This window comes from Bos javanicus, chromosome 7 (assembly GCF_032452875.1).
Source record: "Bos javanicus breed banteng chromosome 7, ARS-OSU_banteng_1.0, whole genome shotgun sequence".
Taxonomy (NCBI): Eukaryota; Metazoa; Chordata; class Mammalia; order Artiodactyla; family Bovidae; genus Bos; species Bos javanicus.
In genome coordinates, this window is record NC_083874.1 from 34,262,560 (window position 1) to 34,279,942 (window position 17,383).

The 17,383-nt window shown below is 34.3% G+C and overlaps 1 protein-coding gene across 7 annotated transcripts in view; it reads right to left on the reverse strand.

Moving 5' to 3' along the window:
* Window positions 1-414: 414 nt before the first annotated feature.
* Window positions 415-17,383, reverse strand: part of DMXL1 (Dmx like 1) — a 125,306-nt gene continuing 108,337 nt past the window's right edge. For all 7 annotated transcript variants that reach the window (XM_061422995.1, XM_061422994.1, XM_061422993.1 and 4 more), the window contains 4 exons: window positions 15,552-15,643; window positions 9,451-9,503; window positions 6,261-6,478; window positions 415-2,538 (listed from right to left, as the gene is read on the reverse strand). In XM_061422995.1, the coding sequence (XP_061278979.1) occupies window positions 2,314-2,538; window positions 6,261-6,478; window positions 9,451-9,503; window positions 15,552-15,643 (588 nt within the window). In that variant the 3' untranslated portion in view covers window positions 415-2,313. The remainder of the gene's footprint in view (window positions 2,539-6,260; window positions 6,479-9,450; window positions 9,504-15,551; window positions 15,644-17,383) is intronic.

The following is a 17,383-nucleotide window of genomic DNA, read 5'->3' on the forward strand; positions in this document are numbered from 1 at the left end:
ACACACACACCCACCCACAACCCTACATTTTAGAAAATGAGGCTCACAGTGTGATTAATTCTTCTACCATTACAAAGCCTCATTCTCAGAAAGCACACATTTTAAAAAATGTAATTTGTTGTATCCACTCCATTAGTGTGGATGAAATTTTACATATATGTACATCATTTTTTACTTAAGTATACATTCCAACTACCTTTATCATTTTATTCTCACCTTTTTTGCATAATGCTTACTCATTAAGTTAAAAAGACTATAGAAAAGGAACAATAGGGAATCTGGGAAAATTATGTAATTCTTCCTACATTAACCAAATACAAATACAGAAATTCTCCTATTTAAAATGTCACATATACTGAAATCAACTAAAGTGGCATAACTATTACTTAAAACAATAGCATGCTTAAAAAAAAGTCACTGCATGATTGTTTATTTAAAATATTATGACTCTGGATGTAAATACATATGGGCTTACATAATTTATTATTCATATAAACCCTTAATTAAAATGCTTAATTCTTCATCCACCATGTCTTTTTCCTAATAAGCATAATCATAAATTTTCTATCTCACTGAAAGTGTTTAAATTTAAAGCCTTTTGAATCTTGATTCATGAAGCAATTACTGAATAATAATTTAAGATTAACTATATCAAACAACAGTATCATTTCCAATGCCATCACAGATTTCTCCATGGCAAATAGTCACATATCGTATTGCACAATTTATAGGTACAGGTTATTATGTGCACATAAACTCTCTACACAATAACAGTGTCTTCATCGCAACTTGCTTAACACATTTAAAATTATGAATTTACAAAATCTTAACAATATACTTTTAAAAGTATCCTGAGGATATTACAAAATTCATTTTACCAGCCCTTCATTTCTTTGCTTCATTTGACTCTTTAATTTCCAAGATAATAGTTGTCCATATTTTGTTACATAAAAATGTTCTATTAATGTTCCTATTAACAAAATATATTTAAGCTAAGTAGTATATAGTTGTTGCTTAAACACTTAGTCCCGTTTGCCTCCAGTCTCCTTGGTTAAAATCAAGTATTATCAAGTTTTCTATAATTCTGAATCAGAAAAGGTATAGCACAAAACAGAAAGAAATAGGGTTAGCACATTTAAGTTAAAAGCATTGTGCATTTTTAATATTTTGGTCATACTTTTATAATAAAATAATATATTTTGGCAAAAAAATAATAAAATATAAGGTTTAGTTTATTATCTATTAATGGTAGATCTGGCAGGTATTTTACATTTGTAAATACTATCTATTTAATTTGACTTTTCACATTTGTTTCTAAAAACACTGCTGTAAGTTTTTCAGAACTTTGAGACTAAAAGCACCTAAAAATAAGAAATAAAATAAAATTTAAGTAAAATGTATGGTGCCCAAAAATCCTTTGACAAATTTATAACCTAAGTGTCTCATATATGCCACCACAGAAACATTATTGACTGCTAAGTCTAATCTGACTCAATGAAATCTTAATAATCTTGGAAGTTTTCCTGAAATTTATTTGAAGATTATGAGAATTCAAAATTTAAAAAAAAAAGATGAAAAAAACCTGTTGCAAAAAAAAGTTGTTATTCTGGTGGCAGTGCTGTTATGGCACAAAAACAAATAAAAAGACTTGCAGTTTTCTCTTATACACACACACACACAGTTCACATAGGATGTGTAAGATATATTACATATATACACACACACCACACACACACACAACTTGGGCTCCAGAGGGAAAACTGATGAAAACTTTACATAAGGAGCCATTTGACTCATTTATCACTAAAGCCTCAATGACAGTGTTAATGGAGATATTCATTATTTTTTGACTCTTGCCCAAATATCATTATATCATTAATTAAGAGAGGAGTCTGAGATGTGAAAGTCTGAAAAAGGAAGTGAGAATGTGGTGAATTAAGTGATGACTGAGGTGCAACTGCCTTTACATAAAAGGTATTTTTACTGTGAAACAAATTCATGCAGAGATGTCTGCAGAAGAACTTTTCAACCAAACAAAACTCCCTTAACACTATGATATACTCACTATAACATACTATAAATATGTATTATTACAGCATTACTTACACATTCTACTTTAGGCAATGTAGTCTAATTCTGAATGACCTTGTTAATTTTTAAGGCATCAGTGCATCAAGGGCAAAGCTCCATAAAATAAATATGAAAACAAGAAAGCATTAGCTTATTTGTGGTATAGAGAATGATCACGGTACATTATATGTGTTGGCCACTTCAAGGAATAGGTAATAAATTATACATCTTATTGTTAAAATGTTACAGCATAAATTTCACATCATTTTTCAACACTTCATTTAATGGGCTAAACTGATCCGGGAGTATTCTCATTTTCATTGTTCCATCAGCTCCACATGAAAAAATGTGATTTGCAGGCCCCGTCTCAATTTGCATCACTCCGGTTCCAATATTTCTGAAAATGGATTGCCGAGCATGTTCATTGATAAAGGTGTGAAGAAGACTAAAGGTAGAGAGACTCCAAATCTGAAATTACATCAAGGACAAAATAAAAATTGGGGTTGATGATTACCTTAAAAATCCAAGCAAAAGATTTAGGCCTGTCTTTGTGTACAAATAAGAAATTTCTAAAACAAAAACAGAGAAAAATCTGTGTAGGCCTACAGTTACAACATTTTCATTCTTGTATAGAGTGTTTCAATATTCTTAATCTTGTTGATATTATTACATTCTTCAAAAGTTAATCCAGTAAGACAGGTAAGTATTTTAAACCCTTCATTAGAGATGAGAAAGCTTAGATACAAGAAGGTTAGGTATGCAATGCAACAGAAACTTGTAATATTGTAGGAACTACAATGAAGATTTTCTCTCTCAGCAAAGATTCTGCTGTGTACCTATATAAGTAGGGTAATTTTTCTCCATAATGCACAGTATCCACCAGGGAATCAGAACCACTGGAAAGAGGAAAGTGCCAAACACCCAGAGGCCTTCAGATCAGGCAAAACTATATTCCAGTGGCAAGATAAATTATTATAATTTTCTGATGTTTTGACATCTCATTAAAAAATTTTTTTTTCTTTCTTTTCCTGGAGAAATTCATTAATTCACACTACTCTAGACATGAGTGTTAAAACTGTAACTCCTGAATACAACCTGGTATATTATGAAATCTTTTAACTTGATTAAATAATCAAACCCAGAATGAAAATACATCCTAAAGAACTAATCTAACATTTAGCACAACTTATTCTAAACGGAGGAAAGTTCAAATAAGAAACTAGCTTCAAACAAACGAAAAAGAATTTTGTATGAAAACTGGTATATACATTTGATTTTAAGAAACACCTTTTTGAAATTCTACAATTCTAGTTAATTTTTTTCTGGCTGAGAATTATGAAAACAGTATGGAAGTCCTAACAAAGGAAACTAGTCCAACTTATTTGTACTAAGTAGTCTCACTAGCATTCAGGTATGACCTAAATCAAATCCCTTATGATTATACAGTGGAAGTGAGAAATAGATTTAAGGGCCTAGATCTGATAGATAGAGTGCCTGATGAAATATGGAATGAGGTTTGTGACACTGTACAGGAGACAGGGATCAAGACCATCCCCGTGGAAAAGAAATGCAAAAAAGCAAAATGGCTGTCTGGGGAGGCCTTACAAATAGCTGTGAAAAGAAGAGAAGCGAAAAGCAAAGAACAAAGGAAAGATATAAGCATCTGAATGCAGAGTTCCAAAGAATAGCAAGAAGAGATAAGAAAGCCTTCTTCAGTGGTCAATGCAAAGAAATAGAGGAAAACAACAGAATGGGAAAGACTAGAGATCTCTTCAAGAAAATAAGAGATACCAAAGGAACATTTCATGCAAAGATGGACTCGATAAAGGACAGAAATGGTATGGACCTAACAGAAGCAGAAGATATTAAGAAGAGATGACAAGAATACCCAGAAGAACTGTACAAAAAAGATCTTCACGACCCAGATAATCACGATGGTGTGATCACTGACCTAGAGCCAGACATCCTGGAATGCGAAGTCAGGTGGGCCTTAGAAAGCATCACTACAAACAAAGCTAGTGGAGGTGATGGAATTCCAGGTGAGCTATTCCAAATCCTGAAAGATGATGCTGTGAAAGTGCTGCACTCAATATGCCAGCAAATTTGGAAAACTCAGCAGTGGCCACAGGACTGGAAAAGGTCAGTTTTCATCCTAATCCCAAAGAAAGCCAATGCCAGAGAATGCTCAAACTACTGCACAATTGCACTCATCTCACACGCTAGTAAAGTAATGCTTAAAATTCTCCAAGCCAGGCTTCAGCAATACGTGAACCATGAACTTCCTGATATTCAAGCTGGTTTTAGAAAAGGCAGAGGAACCAGAGATCAAATTGCCAACATCCGCTGGATCATCGAAAAAGCAAGCGAGTTCCAGAAAAACATCTATTTCTGCTTTATTGACTATGCCAAAGCCTTTGACTGTGTGGATCACAATAAACTGTGGAAAATTCTGAAAGAGATGGGAATACCAGACCACCTGATCTGCCTCTTGAGAAATTTGTATGCAGGTCAGGAAGCAACATTTAGAACTGCACATGGAACAACAGACTGGTTCCAAATAGGAAAAGGAGTACGTCAAGGCTGTATATTGTCAGCCTGTTTATTTAACTTCTATGCAGAGTACATCATGAGAAACGCTGGGCTGGAAGAAGCACAAGCTGGAATCAAGATTGCCGGGAGAAATATCAATCACCTCAGATATGCAGATGACACCACCCTTATGGCAGAAAGTGAAGAGGAACTCAAAAGCCTCTTGATGAAGGTGAAAGTGGAGAGTGAAACAGTTGGCTTAAAGCTCAACATTCAGAAAACGAAGATCATGGCATCCGGTCCCATCACTTCATGGGAAATAGATGGGGAAACAGTGGAAACAGTGTCAGACTTTATTTTGGAGGGCTCCAAAATCACTGCAGATGGTGATTGCAGCCATGAAATTAAAAGACACTTACTCCTTGGAAGGAAAGTTATGACTAACCTAGATAGCATATTCAAAAGCAGAGACATTACTTTGCCAACAAAGGTTCGTCTAGTCCAGGCTATGGTTTTTCCTGTGGTCATGTATGGATATGAGAGTTGGACTGTGAAGAAGGCTGAGTGCTGAAGAATTGATGCCTTTGAACTGTGGTGTGGGAGAAGACTCTTGAGAGTCCCTTGGACTGCAAGGAGATCCAACCAGTCCATTCTGAAGGAGATCAGCCGTGGGATTTCTTTGGAGGGAATGATGCTAAAGCTGAAGCTCCAGTACTTTGGCCACCTCATGCGAAGAGTTGACTCATTGGAAAAGACTCTGATGCTGGGAGGGATTGGGGGCAAGAGGAGAAGGGGACGACAGAGGATGAGATGGCTGGATGGCATCACTGACTCGATGGACTTGAGTCTGAGTGAACTCTGGGAGTTGGTGATGGATAGGGAGGCCTGGTGTGCTGCAATTCATGGGGTCGCAAAGAGTTGGACACGACTGAGCGACTGATCTGATCTGAGAATAATCTGTTGACTAGTCTTACCCCTACAGATCCTTCAAAGTGGAGACAGGGAACCCTTCATTAAAACCACTATATCCATGTTATAAAAGTGCACACTACTGAGCGTTGGACTTACCAACTGGGTATTATGGGGGGCAATCTAGCAACAGTATTTCTGGAGTGGGATTCATTTTTAACAAGGTGCTTAACATTTTTAACAAGCTGCTTAACATTCAAACTTCTAAGTTTGAAACAGTGGAGTTTCAGAAAGATTGTTATAAGCACAGCTTATCCAGGTACATCAGAATTCTTGAATCAGGCACTAAGTGGTTGGATGTTGATACTATGTATGACAAAATAGGGAGAAATCTGGGATAAGGGAAAATGTCAGTATATTTCACAGCACCTGAAACTGAATTCAGTAACTCTGAACATGGAGTCAAGACTAATGTCTAAAATATGGTCATGGCCATATCCACAGAAAATCCAGTTCATTTGCATGCATTAGTTAAGCACATTTGAAAATAACAGGAAAATGGGCAATTTTCAAGTTAAATATTATTTTATTTTATTCATTAAGAGATTTATTAAATAGCAGTTAATCCTGGACTACAAAGGAGTCAATATTTCCATAATTTAAAGAGACAGGTGTCTTCAATATGATTAAAGATCCAAGGTTTCCAAAAATTTCCTTTCACATTGGAGATATTGTGGCATTACTATAATTACCTTTATGTTGCCTTCAGCAGATCCAGTAACAAAGTACTCTTCAGTAGGATCAATAGCGATGGCTTTAACAGGAGAATCATGGCTCTGGAAAAGTTGCCTCTGCTGTCGTTGCCGAAGGTCAAATACACATGTATAACCTTTTCTGCCACCTGATATTAGTAGCTGATGTTTTGGAGCATATGCCAAAACAGTGGCTCCACTATCATGACATGCAAAAGCTGAAAATTAAATAAAAATAAAAACTATATAACAGCATAAGAAACATATTCCTGGCTTTTGGCCAAGGTGGAATGCTAGACTCCATTTACTCTCCTGCCTAAAACAATGAAAATATCAAGTGATACATAAGAAACAATGGTATGAGACATTAGAAACTAAGCACTGAAGAATAATGATCTCTGAGAAATGAGAAACAAACCAGGTGAGCCACACAACTGACCCAGCTTACTGCTTAGGATTTTCTGGCCATAGCATAAGAAAGGGGAATCCAGGTTGATTTGTGTTCCTGTTTTTACCAGCCAGAGTGGGAAAAAAATCTTTTAATTCAGAAGGCGTTGTACAGAATACTGAGAAGGGTACTGACTCAATGGGGTGTGTGTGTGCACATGTGTGTGCAAAATTTGCCCTGTACCAAATGTGGCTTTGATTCTGTTTAACAGAATTCCCATCTCCACCCTCAACAAATCTGTTTCCAAGTAACTCAGTCTTGGAGAAAGCCTCAAAAATATTTAAACAATACAAAAATAATCAGTACTTAAAATTTATAAAATTTATAATATATCTAATAAAAAATGACCAGGCTTGCAAAGAAATACACATAAAGACAAGAAAATCCATTAACTGAAACTAACCCAGAAATGATAAAGATGACAGAAATACTAAATAAGGAAACTAAAAACCAATATAAGTGTATTCCCCAAATCCTGGATTTTGTCTGGATTTAAATGTATACCTTAGGCGAATTATTTAACCTAAGTGTCAGTTTCATCATTTGTAAAAGAGACAATAATACCATCTGCCTAACAATTATGTATGAGGATGAAACTAATTAATATAGTCAAAGCATATACATTACCTGGCAAATACTAAGTACTCAACAAAATGTTATTAGTATTGTAAGAATCTAGATAAAACTCATCATATGAGGTTTTTTTTTTTTTTTTAAACTTTTCCAGCACTTTGAGATATAAACTTGTATAGAGTAAAATGTACAAATTCTAAGTGTACACCCTTGATGAGTTTTGACAAATGGATACCTTTGTGTAAGCATTATTCAGATCAAAATAAAGAATGTGTTCATCATTCCAAAAAGCACCCTCAGGCCTTTCCTTTTCCCTCAAAAGCAATCATAATTCTGATTTCTATCCAATCAGTTTCACCAGTTCTTGAACTTCATATAAATGGAATTTTATAGTACATACTCTTTTGTCCCTGCTTCTTTTCCTTTCAACATGCATTTTAGGTGTTAACCTATGTTGTTCCATCTATCAGTGGGGCATGCATTTTAGTTCTGAATAGTATTACCTAAATATACCATGTTATCCTGTTGGACATTTGTGTTATTTCCAGTTTTTGGCTATTATAAACAAAGCTGCTAATAACATTCCTATACCAGTTTAATTGTGGACATGTGTTTTCAATTTTTGTGTAAAAATATATACTGCTAGGTCATGTTAGGTGCATGTGTAATTTTATTAAGAAATTGCTCAACAGTTTTCCAAAGAAGTACTATTTCATTCTTCTATCAGCAAATCATGAAGGTTCCAGTTTTTCCATATCCTCACCAACACTTGGTATTCTAGAATCTTTAATTTTGGCCATTTCAGTGTATAGAATAGTATGATAAATTATGGTGAATTTAGTTTGCCTTTCCCTCATGACTACAGATATTGAGCATCTTTTATATGGTTATTTGCTCTTCAGATATTGAGCAAAAGGATAACTTTAAAAGTCTGGAATATATCATTTCTTTACTGGATTGTGTTTTTGTTGTATCTAAATCTCATCATCAAACCCAAGGTCACCTAGATTTTCTCCTATATTTCCTTCTAGAAGTTATACAGTTTCATTTTTACATGTAGGTCTATGATTCATTTTGAGCAAATTTTTGTGAAAGAGGTAAGATTTGTACCTATGTTCATTATTCCACATAAAAGCACCCAAATGTTACAGCACTTTTTGTTGAAAAGACTATGTGCTTCCATTAAATTACCTTTATGCCATTATTAACGATGAGTCTACTAACTACGTGCAGGTCTATTTCTATGCTCCCTAATGTGTCTATTCTTAAGCCAATACCACAGTGGCTTGATTATTGTAGCTTTACAGTGATTCCTGAAATCAGACAATATGAATACTCTAAGTTTACAAGTATTCTAGGTCTGTGGCCCCTCTACATAAACTTTTGTACGTGTCAACAAACTGGTTCTAAACAGATTGCTGGGGGTTTAATTAGAATTGCACTGAATCTATAAAGTTGGGAGGAAGTAACATCTTAACAAAATCAAGTTTTACAATTTGTGAACACAGACTATCTCTCCATTTATTTAGGTCTTTTATCTTTTTTACCTTTTTTTGTAGCTTTTCCCAACAGATGCTATACACAGATTTATGCTTCAGAATTACATTATTTTGGGTGCTATTTTAAATGGTGATTTTTTTTTTTTTTAATTTCAACTTCCAAATGTTCATTGTTGGTGTAAAGGAAAGCAACTGATTTTAGTATACTGATCTGGAATCCTGTGACTTTGCTATACCTGTACAATAGTTCCAGAAGTTTTTTTTTCCCCTATACTCTTTGGATTCTTCTACACCATCATATAATATGTGAATAAACACAGTTTTATTTTGTCCCTTCCAATATGTGTATCTTTAATTTCCTTTTCTTGTCTTATTGCTTTAGTTGTAACTTCAAGTATGAAGTTGAGTAACAGTGGTGTGAGAGGATATAATACAACTGATATTCACAATGATGATCTATGGTTAATAGGTTCAAAGTAAAAACAATTTTTATATTATCTATGTTTCACTGTCCTTCATTAAAGTGCAGTGAAGAGTTAATTACACATATTAAACTTATCTGCTTTCATACTTTGTTACCATGAGCAAAATAAATTTCACAAACTACTAAATGTGTCATTTTTAAAAATCCATTTAAAAATCACTTTTATAAAATACTTTCAAAACTTACCATGGACTAAACTATTGGCAGGTGCTACAAGAGTATCCCACAAACATATGTTTCTGAAAAAAAGAAAGATTACTTCTTAAGTGACATAAAAAGTTGAAAACAGAATAAAAATGTTTCACATTATATAACGATAAAGGGATCAATACAAAAGGAATATTATACATGTTAACATATACACACCCAGTACAGAAGCACCTATATAGAGTAAACAATAATAAAGAATACACAGGGAAGAAATTGATAATAATACAGTAACAGTATGGGACTTTAACACCCCACTGACATCAATGAACAAATAATCCAGAGAGAAAGTCAGTAAGGCAACAGTGGTATTAAATGACAATAAATCAGTTGAACTTAAATGGTATGTATAGAATATTATATCTCCAAACAGCAGAATGCACATTCTTTTCAGGCACACATGGAATGTTCTCTAGAATACGTCACATACTAGGTCACAAAACAAGTGCCAACAAATTTAAGAGAATACAAATTGTATCAAGCATTTTTCCCCCAATCACAAAGGTACGAAGCTACAAATAAACTCCAGACAGAAAAACAGGAAAAACAAACAAACATGCAGACCAAACAACATGCTACTAAAAATGCAATGGGTCAATAACAAAATCAAAGTGTAAGTCAGAAAAGACCTTGAGACAAATAAGATGGAAACACAATTTTCCAAAATCTATGGAATGCAGAAAGCAATTCTAAGAGGGAAGTTCACAGCAATACAGGCATTCTCAAATAAACAACCCAACCTAGCATCTACTTTTTCTTTTAGAGAAAGAAGAACAAACAAACCCCAAAGTCAATAGAAGAAGGAACTTTAACCAAGATTAGGGAGGAAATAAAACAGAGACTAAAAAAAAAATCCAATAGAAACAATCAATGAAAACAAGGGCTGATTTTCTGAAAAGAAAACAAAATCAACAAACTTATTCAGGTTCATCAAGAAGATGACAGAGGACCCAAATAAACAATACAAGAAATGAAAGAGGAGAAATAACAACTGATACCACAGAGATACAAAGAATCATAATACTATGAATAGTTATATGCCCAGAGACTGGACAATCTACAAGAAATGGACCAGTTTCTAGAAAAATATAGCCTGCAAAGAATGAATCAAGAAGAAACAGAAAATGTAAACAGACTGATCACTAGAAGTGAAACTCAATCTGGAAGGGGAAACAAAATAAAAACAACTTCCAGGTAACTGAGTGTCCAGGACCAGACGTGGGAATTCTACTAAATATATTAAGAACTAATACTTATCCTTCTTAAACTATTTCAAAAAACTGAAGAGGAGGGAACACTCCCAAATTGATTCTACAAGGCCATCATTACCTTGATTATCTTGATACCAAAACCAAAGACACTATAAAAAAAGAAAATTACAGGCCAATATCTTTGATAACTACAGATATAAAAATCCTCAACAAAATATATTAACAAACCAAATTCAACAATACATAAAAAGGATCATACATCATGATCAAGCTGAATTAATTCTAAGGTCACAAGAATGGTTAGACATTTGCAAATCAAAAAATATAATACATCACATAAACAAAAAGATAAATATCAGATGATTATCTCAAAAGACACATAAATTCTCTACTGAGTTGTCCATTCATGATAAAACTGTGTATAAAGAGGAAACAGTTCTTAACATAATTAAAGGCCACTTAAGACAAATCCACAACCAACATCATACTCAACAGTGAAAAGCTGGAAGCCTGCCACTAAATTCAGAAACATGACAAGGATGTTCACTCTCTCCACTTTTATTTAACATGTTACTGGAAATCCTAGCTATAGCAAACAAGAAAAAGAAATAAAAGGTATCCAAACTGGAAAGGAAAAGGGAAAACTGTCACTATTTGCAGATGACATGATATAGAAAACCCTAAAATCTTCATTCCCCCCCCCAAATTTAGAACTAATAAATAAATTCAGCAAGGTTGCAGGATATAAGATTACATATAAAAAATATGCTACACTTTCATATACTACTAATGAAATATCAGAAAAAGAAGGTAAAACACAACCCTACTTAAGATCACATCAATAAGAATAAATATTTAGGAATAAACATAACCAAGGAGGTGAAAGACCTATACTCTGAAAACTATACACCACTGATGAAGGAAACTGAAGATGATACAAAGAAATGGTAAGATAGCCTGTGCTCTTGAACTGGAAGAATCAATATTGTTAAAACGACCACACTACTCAAAGCAATCTACAGATTTAATGCAATCCCCATCAAAATACTCATGACATTTCCCACAGAACTAGAACAAAATAACTACAAAAGACCCTGAGTTGTCAAAGTAATCTTTAGATATTAGACTAGAGCTGGAGGAATCATACACCCTGACTTCAGACTACATTACAAAGCTACAGTCATCAAAACAGTGTGATACTGAGTCCCAACTCACTGTGGCAAGCCACTGTTGACCTACACCTCACAGGAGACCCTCCAACACTAGCAGGATCCCTACCTTTGGTCCACAAGCATGTATAATTAAATTCACATAATTTAAATCCCTCTACTGAAAGAGGCGTCCAGATATAGAAGACTTATCCAGTAGTCAAAGACCTCAGGGAATATGGAGAGTGGCTTGGAAATCACTTGCTCTGTAGGAAAGCCAGCTGCTATGTCATAAGGTCACTGAAGCAGCCCTTTAGAGAGACTCAAGTGGCAAGAAACTGAGGTCTCCTGACAAGAGTCAGGGAAAAAAAGTTCTTGCCAATAGCCCTGTGAAGAAGCCATCTTGGAAGAAGATTTGCCAACTCCAGTCAAGCTTTCAGATCATTACAGCCCCACTGACATCTTCACTGCAGCTTTAAGGAAAAGCCACTCAGCTAAGCCATTCCCAAATTCCTGTTCCATAGAGACTGTGAAACAATAAAATTGTGTTTGCAAATATCTGTTCCCATTATGTGGCTTGTCTTTTCATTCATGTAAGATGTGTTTTCTTGTTTAATAAACTGAAGTTCTTAATGTAAAAAACAAAAACAAAAAATAAACCAGTGTGGTACTGACACAAAAACTGACACATAGGTCAGTGGAACAGAATAGAGACCCCAGAAATAAACCCAAGACTTATGGTCAATCAGTTTATGACAGAGAAGTCAAGAATATACAGTGGAGGAAAGACAGTCTTTTCAACAAGTGGTGGTGGAAAAACTGGACATCAACATGTAAAATAATGAAAGTAGAATATTCCTCTTTACCATATACAAAAACAAACTCAAGATCGTTTAAAGTTCTAAATGGAAGAACGGAAAATCATAAAACTTCTAGAAGAGAACACTGGCAGCACACTCTTTTACATAAAGCATAGCTATATTTTCTTGGATCAGTCTGCTTAAGCAAAAAAGAAATAAAAATAAACCAACTGGACCTAATTAAACATAAAGCTTTTGCAGAGCAAAGAAAATCATCAACAAAATGAAAAGATAATCTACTGAATGGGAGAAAAAGCAAACAATGTGACTGACAAGGAGTTAACACCTAAAACAGACACACAGTTCATATAGCTCAATTTAAAAAAAAATCTAATTTAAAAAAAAAAGGGCAGAACAGGCTTCCCTGGTGGCTAAGTGTCTAAGATTCTGCGCTCCCAATGCAGGGGGCACAAGTTCAATCTCTGGTTGAGAATTCAGATACTGCATGCAGCACAGTACAGCCAAAAAACAAACAAAACCAAAACACAAAGCCACCAAAACAAACAAAAAAACCCCAAACATCAATCACAGCTGGGTATCTTAACTGGTTTCTGATTCAACCTGTTAAAAAAAAAAATGGACAGAGTAACTCAACAGACAATTTCCCAAAGAAGACATATAGATGCCTAAGAGGCATATGAAAAGATGCTCAATATCACTAATTATTAGAGAAATACAGATCAAAACAACAATGAGCAATTACCCCACACCTGTTAGAGTGGTTATTAAAAAGTCTCCAATAAAAAAATGTTAGAGAGGGGCTTCCTTGGTGGTCTAGTGGTTAGGAATCTGCCCGCCAATGCAGAGGACTTAGGTTTGATTCCTGGTCCAGAAGGACCCCACATGCTCTGGGGCAACTAAGCCTGTGTGCCACAACTACTTCCCCACACACCTAGAGACATTTCTGCAACAAAAGAAGCCACGGCAAAGAGAAGCTCATGCACTGCACCTAGAGAGCAGACCTTGCCCACTGCAACTAGAGAAAGCTGTGCACAGCAACAAAGACCCAGCACAGTCCAAAAGTACTTAAGTCTAAAAAAAAGGTTGGAGGATGAGGAGGAAAGGGAACCCTTGTACTCTGTTGGTGAAAATGTAAATTGGTACATCCACTATGGAAAACAGTATGGAGGTTCCTCAAAAAATTAAAAATAGAACTACCATATGATCCACCAATTTCACTCATGGATATATATCTGGAAAAAATGAAAACACTCTTTTGAAAAGATATATGCACCCCAACTTTCACAGCAGCACTTTATAATAGCCAAGACACGGAAGCAACCCAAGTGCCCATCAACAGAACACTGGATTAAGAAGATGTGAGACACACACATACAATATTACTCAGCCATAAAAAAGAATGGAATACTGCCATTTGCAGCAATGTGGATGGACCTGGAGACTATTATGCTCAGTGAAGTTTAAGTTAGACAGAAAAAGACAAATACTATACGATATCACAACGTGCAATCTAAAAAATCATACAAATGACTCTGTATACAAAACAGAAACAGACTCACAGATAAAGAAAACAAACTTGTTACCAAAGAGGAGACAATGGGGGAGTGACAAACTAGGAATATGGAATTAATAGATACAAACTTAAAAAAAAAAAAGATACAAACTACCATATATATTATAAAATAGATAAGAAACAAGGATATACTGTATATAGCATAGGGAATTATAACAATTATCTTGTAAAAACGTATACAGTATAATCTGCAAAAATACTGAATAATGATGCCATATGCCTCTAACTAACATAATATTGTAAATCAAGTATACTTCAATTTAAAAAACAGTATGTCTCATTCTAGCTCATCTGAATCTCACTCACACAGAAAGTTCATAAATTTATAAGGCACCAAATACAAGTAAGCAATATACTTATGTATGATTAATTTTTAGACAAAAATTTATAAAACTAATAGCTTCCAAAATGAAAAACTTCAGATTAACATCTAATTATAAGGAATACTATATGAAATCTGAATATAGAAACTATTTTTTGTATTCACTGATTTTCTAATCTAAACAGTTCGACTGAAATAAAGAACAGGACACAAGGAATCTTGAGCAAAAAGAAAACTTATTCCTACTATGAAAGGGACAGCTTCTACTCTATTCTATGAGTTACAAAGGAGGCATAAATATATATAAGAATTTCTATGAAAGATGGGTTGAAAACTCCATATTCCTAAAATTCCCACTTTGAGTGCAAAGAGAGGCCTCAGGACAAATATAAAAAGCTCAGCAACTTCAGAAGGCCTTAATCTCAAACTCAGCTGTATGAGGGAAGTTAAAAGTGTGCATGGACATGGAGAAACGAGAAGATTTTTTTTTTTTTTTCCCAAATTTAAGTTTTTCGGGGCAGTGGGGACAGGGTGCCACTTACTAGTTATTACACAACTAACATATCTTTTGGAATTTCTTGTGTTCTGATTATGAAACTGATAATATCAGTCTCATAGAGTATGGCAAGGGTTAACTAAACAGCGTGACCAATAAAGAATACTTTTTTTTTTTTTTTTTTTGCCTCAAGCTTTCTTAACACATAGAAAATCATATGGAGAAAAACTCTTGGCAAAATCAAATTCTTTTCTCCTACACTGAAGTGTTAACATTATTAATAAAATATCAAAAATCCAGAAGGAACGGATTTTGTTTTTAATATCACCAGAATTTCCTTGGCTTTACAATTAAAACACTAAAAGTGCTCTAAGAAACAAGTCTCTGTAATAAAAATATTTAAAGGTGTAAGTGTGAAAACATTATTGAGATATAAGGACATCAAGCAATTTAAAAATAAAGCTTAGCTACATACACCACAAATTTCAATTTCAGTTATAAACTCTTACCTATTGTCAGTTGAAAGACCAGCTGTAGCTATTAGAGAGGAAGAACTAACGAAGACAAAATCATTGGCTGTTTTGTTATGACACTGCCAAGTCTGGAATGGTTATAAACAAGAAACGTTATTGTTATCACAAACAACTTTATAAGCAGGTAGATGCATTAATCAAAAAGTGATCATGTAATCTGTGGCTCACTTAATCCTTGTGTTCTTTCCCCTACAAACTTCAGGAACATTGTAAGAGTTATACAGAGAACTCTCATATACCCCTCACCCCAGTTCACCAAGGCTCCCCATTTTGGCACATTTGTAAATCTGCCACTTCTCTCTCTTCACCCCCCGCCTCCTCTCTCTCACACACACACACACATGCATACATACACTTTTCCTGAGCTACTTAAATAAGATGCATACATTATGAGCCTTTACGAGGCCCTCTGCTTTTGTTCAACCAAAACTTCAAGGGGAAACAAAAAGAGGTTAAGTTCAAATATTTTTCTTAGAAAACTTGTGAAAATATTTGTCTTAGAAGACAAAACATAGAATTTCAGATGATCTCAGACTGAATTATTTATTTTCAGAAATACACTTTTAAATATTTTTTTAAATATGTTAAATAAAAACAATACTAATAGTCAACAAATTAGAAAATTGACAATGTTTCTCAATATTCCATCAAATAATAACAAACTATTATGAGAGATTTAGTCAATTATAAAGGTTTCCAAGTTATTTCTGTTCAGACATTTAATAAAAAATGACTTTTTAAAACATGTCAAAATCATCTCATGAAAAAATTTTCCTTTCAGTCACTCCCCATTGTCCCCAACCAGCAACTGCAGCTGGGCTAGATGATAAGTCTTTAAAACAAAATCTACTTTAATCTCCAAAAGCAAATACTGTTCATTTTTAAACTAATTTGTCTTTTTGGAAGTTAAAAAAATAAAAAGGTAGTCCCCTTAGGAACATAAACTTGTACAGTTCACCCTTGAACAACATGGTATGAATTATACGGTTTAAACTACATGGGTCCACTTATACACAGATTTTTTTGTTTGTTTTTTTCAATAAATGCATTCTAGAGTACTACATGATCCAAGGTTGATTGAATCTGTAGATGCAGGACCATGGATATGGAGGGCTGCCTGAAAAGTTATATTCAGATTTTCAACTTTAGCGGGGAGGGTGTCCAGTGCCCCTAATCCCTGTGTTGTTCAAAGGCCACCTGTACATTTAATCTGCTGGCTGAATGAAAATATGAGGAAAAAATAAATAGTTTCAAAGTACCCTCACCAACACTCCCTTGCTTGCTTTCACTTAGATCAGTACTTTCTCCTAGCACTTAACCTAAGATGAACTACCAGAATCAACCCACATTCTTAATTTTTTTCTTGATAGATATCGCTTAGTCCTACAAAGGGCTTCACTGAAGAATCTATCAAATATAAATTCACAGTTCTATGAAGTTGTGGAAGGTTCATTAAGTTTTTGTGGTCCTGAATAGAGATGTTATCAATTTTTTTTAAGAGATGGGCAAGAAAATAGCACCAGCTATAGGATATCTTTTCTGCTTTGTTCCTAAGATATAAATTTACTGCAGAAAAAGAACCAGATGCACTAGTCTGTTTATCATCCTTTTTAGGTATCATATCCAACTGCAGTTTCGTGAGGCTAGAAAGGCACTTGAGTAACCTATGGCTGCATGGGTCTCCAGAGCTACCATGTTGGTCTATACAGGCTTCTTTTCTTTTTTAAAAATTTATCCCTTGACTAATTATTACATTTTAAATCAATTTTACTACTTTGGTCTTTATCAAGTGACTGATTCACTACTCT